Source organism: Equus asinus, chromosome 25 (assembly GCF_041296235.1).
Source record: "Equus asinus isolate D_3611 breed Donkey chromosome 25, EquAss-T2T_v2, whole genome shotgun sequence".
Taxonomy (NCBI): domain Eukaryota; kingdom Metazoa; phylum Chordata; class Mammalia; order Perissodactyla; family Equidae; genus Equus; species Equus asinus.
Genome location: NC_091814.1, coordinates 29,808,589 through 29,814,588, shown reverse-complemented (window position 1 = coordinate 29,814,588; position 6,000 = coordinate 29,808,589). Strand labels below are relative to the sequence as shown.

At 46.5% G+C, this 6,000-nt stretch overlaps 1 protein-coding gene across 9 annotated transcripts in view; it reads left to right on the top strand.

Moving 5' to 3' along the window:
- The first annotated feature begins 827 nt into the window (after nucleotides 1–827).
- LOC106842727 (membrane cofactor protein-like) overlaps nucleotides 828–6,000 on the top strand; it is a 42,606-nt gene continuing 37,433 nt past the window's right edge. For 2 of the 9 annotated variants that reach the window (XM_044758444.2, XM_014859425.3), the window contains exon 1: nucleotides 1,020–1,264. In XM_044758444.2, the coding sequence (XP_044614379.1) occupies nucleotides 1,144–1,264 (121 nt within the window). In that variant the 5' untranslated portion in view covers nucleotides 1,020–1,143. Of the gene's footprint in view, nucleotides 1,482–6,000 lie in introns of all 9 variants that reach the window. The other 7 variants (XM_070497954.1, XM_070497952.1, XM_044758442.2 and 4 more) reach the window with 6 other exon arrangements.

Here is a 6,000-nt window from a genome sequence, read left to right as displayed (position 1 = left end):
ATGTTTTTATTCTTTGCCGCCCAACAGGAAGAAAATGTCAGCTCCTTTAGTCTGCTTTTTAAATACCAGTCATGTTACCTTTTTTTTTTCTACTTTTGTGGTCATACAGGTTTACAACTCTACAAATAAATCTTGCTCATTCTTAATTTTCCAGCACTGAGAGATTGTTTCACCAGAAAATTTCTCCCTGTTATCAATTCCTACCCATCTCAGTAATAATAGCATTCATTGCTGCCAGGAATTTGGACATCATACACCCTTGTCCTTACCTTTTTCATGCACGTATATTCCCTCTTCAAAAAACATTGAGTTGCTCAAGGGCAAGGGCCCCACAGAACTGAGGCCCAGCGTCTAAGGGCCCCGTGTCCCTTAATAATTGACCTTCCCAGGCGTGCTCTCAAGGCAGTGGGGGAGAGTAATTCACGATAGGGGTTGCGAGTGCAGAGGCCGAGTCTTCATGGTTTTGAACTCTAGCAGGCCTGCACGGGATGCAGTAGCAGAGGCTCAACCACGGCTCTCAGGTATTGTCCCTAATTGTGCCTGACTGATGCTGAATACTGAGGGCCCAGGTAGTTCTGACAGCCTGGAGCGCCCCAGGGCAACTGAAGCCCGGAGGCGGCTGGTCCCACGGTGACCCACTGCCTGGGCTCCCGGTTTCTATTTTCAGGTCGAGGCGCTTTATTCTTCGACCCAGCGATCCGGGAAAGGGCCACTGACGACCCGCCAGCTCTTGTTTCCTTTCCGCCCTTCCTGCGTGGGGTGTTAACAGCTTACGAATGCGGCGGTGACCCAGCCGTTTCCCGCAAGCCTCCTCGGGGCTTCCGGGCAGGTCTGCAGAGGGTGCGGCCAGAGAGCGGTCAGGCTCACGCGGGAGGAGCCGGAGCCGCCCGCAGACGCGAGTCCCTTAGATCCCAGCCAGGTTCCGCGGCGTCCTCTCCAGGCCTAACGCGCCTTCCCCGCGCCGAGGCCCCGCCCCCTCGGCCCAGGCGCGTCACGTCACTTAAGCCCTGGGCGCGGCCCAGGCCACGCCCAAGTGCCGTTTGGCTCAAGATGCTCTGCTAGTCTGGGGTTTGTTGCGTCTGGTGACCTGACTCTAAAGGGTTGCTCGCCCGGCTCTCGGGAATCCGGGGGATCTCCCCGAAAATGACGGAGTCTTGCGCGCGGCGCTGGGCACCTCTCTGTCGCCCCGAGAGCCACTTCTCTTCTTGGTGTTCCGCTGGGATCCTTTTAGGGGCCCTAGTGCTCCTGCTACCCATGTCCTCCGGTAGGAGCCTGGAGAGGGCGTGCGCTCCAGCGCGAACGGGAGCGGGTCGGGGGCAGGCCGACCTGAGCCGAAGGCGGGGGAACTTCGCTCGTTGGGTCGTGCAGGTGGCGCGGGGCTGAGTCGACCCGGTCGTGCGGAGTGGGTAGTGCGTGGCCAGCCTTCCTCCCGGGTGGCGCTGAGCAGGGATCCCGGCGGTGAGGACCACGAAGCGCAGGAGGTGAAGGCTTGGTGGTCGGCACCGAGCGGTGCGGCGGGGTGGGTGAGCCGGTGTTGACCGGGCCAGGCTGCGTCCCGAGCGAAGCCGCGGGCGGTGTTGTCGGGTGTGTGCTCCACGCAAGTGGCCAGCCCAGCGGTGCCGAGTGTGGAGCAAGTAAGCCCGCTGCTCGCTTTGTCAGGGAGCTGGGAAGCTCGTGGTGTGCCTGTAGTGCTGGGGTGAGAGCAAGTTCTGGGTGCCTGGGGTTCCGACGGTTTGGCAAGGCGCGCCCTGCTTTTGTACCTGACGTTGACAGACTCCTTCTTGTCCAAGATCATACTAGAATCCGTTTGCAGGCTGTTGCTTTTTTTTTTTTCCCATGTAGTTATCTTCCTGCTCCCAATCAGTACAGACAGTATCCAGTTTTATTACCGAATGGCCTTTTGGCATTCTTCCTTTCTTTTCATTAGGTTGGATCATATTGGAGGGGATACCCGAAGTAACCTAAAAAATATTGGTAGTGAGAAATGATTATCGTAAGAGATGAACGATAAATAATGTGAATTTGGCTTTCCTCCGCAGCTCAAAAACTATGGCTGAAGGCCCATCAGCTAAATTTGTTTCGTGTTTCACTGAATGGAAATGAGTACTTTAGAAATATATTTGGTGGAAAAGATATACTTATTGTATAAAATATACAAATCAAAGGACAACTGTTTTAAATACTTTGGTGTATTTCTTCTGTCTTCATATTCACGTGTGTTCCTTTGCCCAAGTTATTTTCAGGATCCTGTTACATATACCGTTTGTATGCTGCATTCTTTCCTTAGCAGCATTCATTCCACAAAGATTTGCCTTCCCTGTGCCAGGTCCTGTGCTGGTCCGGAGCGTACCCTGCTCAGCAATAACAAACCATTCCTGTTTTCATGATCTTTATTGTCTGTCTGCACACACACCCGAATATAAGCAGAGATTGTGTTTGCTCACTGTTAGATCCCCAGTGCCAAGCACACAGTAGATAATCAAGAAATATTTGCTAAAAGTTGTTGGGAGTGGCAGACAGTAACGAAAACATAATACTAATGAATACGTTATAACCCAAAAGAAGTGCTCTGGAGGAAAGGAGCCTGAGACTGACAGCATTTAGCAAACAAGTGGAGGTGGGGAAGACTTTCCTGCTCATCAAACAGGCCAACTCTGCCACTTTGAGGCTTCTGCACTTGCTATTCCTTCAGCCTTGCAACATGGTCCTCCTGCCTCTTGCATTATTGGCTCTTTCTTATTCTTCAAAGTCAGTTGAGATGTGACTCCCTCAGATGGACCTTCCCTGACCACCTAGTCTCAGGTAGACACACATACACTCTCCAGCTTAAATCCTCCCTGGCTTGTAGTCGCCATTCCTAAACTCTCTTTTCTGTTTGCTCCCCACTAGAATGCAGAGGTCTTGTCTGTCTTGTCACACTTGTGGTTCCAAATGCCCGTTTTTTTTTTTTTTGCATCTATTTCAACAGTCTTGTATTACTATTAAATACTAGAAAATTAAATATACTATTCAGCAGGGGCTTAGATCTCTGGAAAAAATGCCTCAGGAGGAAGGTTCTTCAAGGCACTGTATTTACGAGGGCCTTCCTGCGGTGCCTATAACCTATGGCAGGACAGCTGAGGGTCCAGGAGGCTGTGTCTTCCCCTGTTTGTAGACTCTCCAGGGTCACAGTATTGCAGTCTTACTTGTTACAGATCATTAACAAGTTCATTTCTATATATGAGGGGGTGGGGGATGGAACAGTGGTAGTAAAAAGAAAACAAAAGGAATTTTTAAGAAGAATAATGTTTAGAATAGTGTTAAAGCTAGAAGTTAAAGGAGACTTTGAAAGCTATTTAAAATAGAGGAAAGTAGATCACTAAAATAAGTAGGATGCATCATGGAACGCAACAAAACTAGAAATGAAGAGGAAAAACAAGGTTAAGGTTGAACGGTAAAATCAAAGAGGTAAGAAACTTAGAGGAAGTAAAATGAGAACTTACTATCCCGGGCAGGGGAAAATGTGGATAAAATAAACATTTCACTTTTGAAGCAGCTGATGAGGAGAAGGTTTTGTGAGCAGACACGGTTGTGCCTGGGAGGTTTGTCATCTCAGAGGTAGTTGCCAAATGGTATGACGTCGCAGAAGGGAACATTTGTTGAATTTGGGGACCAGTCTCATTCCTCCAGGAGGAGTCTGCTTTTTTGGACAAACCCACAATCTCGCATAATAGGTGGTTTCTTCTGTCTATTTTAGGTCTTCTCTTTCTTTCCAGTAAAGAAGCCAATATCAACAAGTGCTTACACAGTAGTTACTTTGTGGCCTTATTCTGCATATTACAATGCAAAGAGAACAGTCTTTGTCTGGTCAGTTGCTAGGTTACCAGAATCCTGGGAGACAAGCAACAAGAGAAATTATGTGGCCAGCTCTCTCCAGTGCATAAAGCTTTAAGATGATTATCTTCTTGTCTAGAAGACAAGCGTTGAGCAGGAATTGCTGCTGAGCAGGGAGGAAGGGTGTTCCGAGCAGAGGGAGCAGTGTGAGCAACGGCTCAGAGATGTGACGTGGCTCGGGGATTCATGGACTGCCAAGCTACCCAGTGAGGCAGCAGTAGGGCAAAGGAGGCGAGAGCAATGAGAGGACTAGATCATAGAGTGAAAAATTGTGAAAAGCAACAGGATAGTCAGGAATGAACAGTCACCATCATAAAATTCAGGCATGATGTTATTACCTGTCCTTTTAGGGCACCTTGAGCCATTCTGTTTGACTTGGCACAACGCAGATCTACATTAGGGTTGCTCTAATTTCCCCAGGCTCAGTAGCAGGTCATTTCTTGAGGACTAATTTGCAGACACAGTGTCTTGGTGTAAGCACGCGAGGGTTCCAGATGAGAGACCGTGATGGGAAGTGGTGGTCGTAGTGGAACCAGGCTGCCTGGCTTCACTCCTGGGTCTTTCTACCTATTGGGAATGTTTCTTGGGCAAAGTACTTCACCTTACTATGCTTCAGTTTGCTCATCTTAAGGAGGGGCAAATAGTACCTGGAACTATTATGGAAGAGTAATCTCAACTCATAGGATGATCATGAAGATTAAGTTAGTTTAAAAGCACTTAAAATAATGTTTGGCACAAGTAGTGCTTAAATTTGCTTTTTCTAAAATTATTACTATCATCACTATTGTTGTAAGAACCAACTACTGGAATCTTTCATTAACCCACAATATATAGAACAAATATAACTCACAATCTTTAGAGTTCACCTTTGAGAATGTTAAAACACCATTTCATATAATAGCTGTAGTGAAGAATGGATTCATGATAAAATAATAAACTAAGCATAAATATTTTGACGTGAAAGAAATTAAAAACTCTGGTAAAGGGAAATGTCTGTAACTAAATCAGTGAAATAAATTTGAAGACAGTCAGCAAAGAAAAAAAATCATGATTTGCATATACCTCTGGAACCAGTTGGCTGAACAGTAAAGAATTTGAATTTGGATTTAAAAGTGTGTAGAACTGAGGGGCTGGTCCCGTGGCTGAGTGGTTAAGTTCGCGCGCTCCACTGCAGGCGGCCCAGTGTTTCGTTGGTTCGAATCCTGGGCGCGGACATGGCACTGCTCATCAAACCACGCTGAGGCAGCGTCCCACATGCCACAACTAGAAGGACCCACCACGAAGAATATACAACTATGTACCGGGGGACTTTGGGGAGAAAAAGGAAAAAGAATAAAATCTTTAAAAAAAGAAAAAAGTATAGAACTGATTCCAGTGATCATTCAGCTCTGGCGTTAGGTACTAGAAATGCAGTGATGAACGAGACATGGTTCTCAAGAAGGTGACAGACTCACAAGGAGTATAAATAATAAAGAATTACAATATGAAAAGAGCTATGGTAGAAGTTAGTTGGGGCAGCAGGAGAACACTTAACCCAGTTTTTTGATTGAGAGATGTCAGGAGCTTCAAGGAAGAAGTGGCATCTAAGATGAAACTGAAGGATGAGTGGGTGGGAGGAATGGCAGGGTCCCTGGTCAAAGTTGAAGTAAAGTGATGCATGGAGCCTGCAGTGCTAATGTAATTCAAGTCTCTGAATGGACACTACATGAATTCAAATATGGCTTGAGAATAGTGTGCAAGAGTGAACAGCGTCCTGATAGTGACAGATTTTAAAAGACTGTTAGCCATGTGAAGGGGCTTAGACGTTATCTTGAGGGGAATGGGGAGCCATTGACAGGCATCTGACATGGAAGAACATTGGTCACTCTGTCATATCAATATTATTGTAGTTGCAATGTAAGAAATTGCTGAAGTAGAAGTGACATTATTTTAAGTAGAAAAAATGGCCCCCCCTACAAAATAAATCCAAAGTAAAAAATTTATCTAAAAGCGTAGCAATGTAGTACCTTTACTACAGGGATATATTGGACAAACAGCTACCTCAGGGTGCTTCTGAGGGACTGCATGATCCATTGATCAGTGAAGGAAGATTGAATTATATAAAATAATGTCCATGAAAGCAAAGTG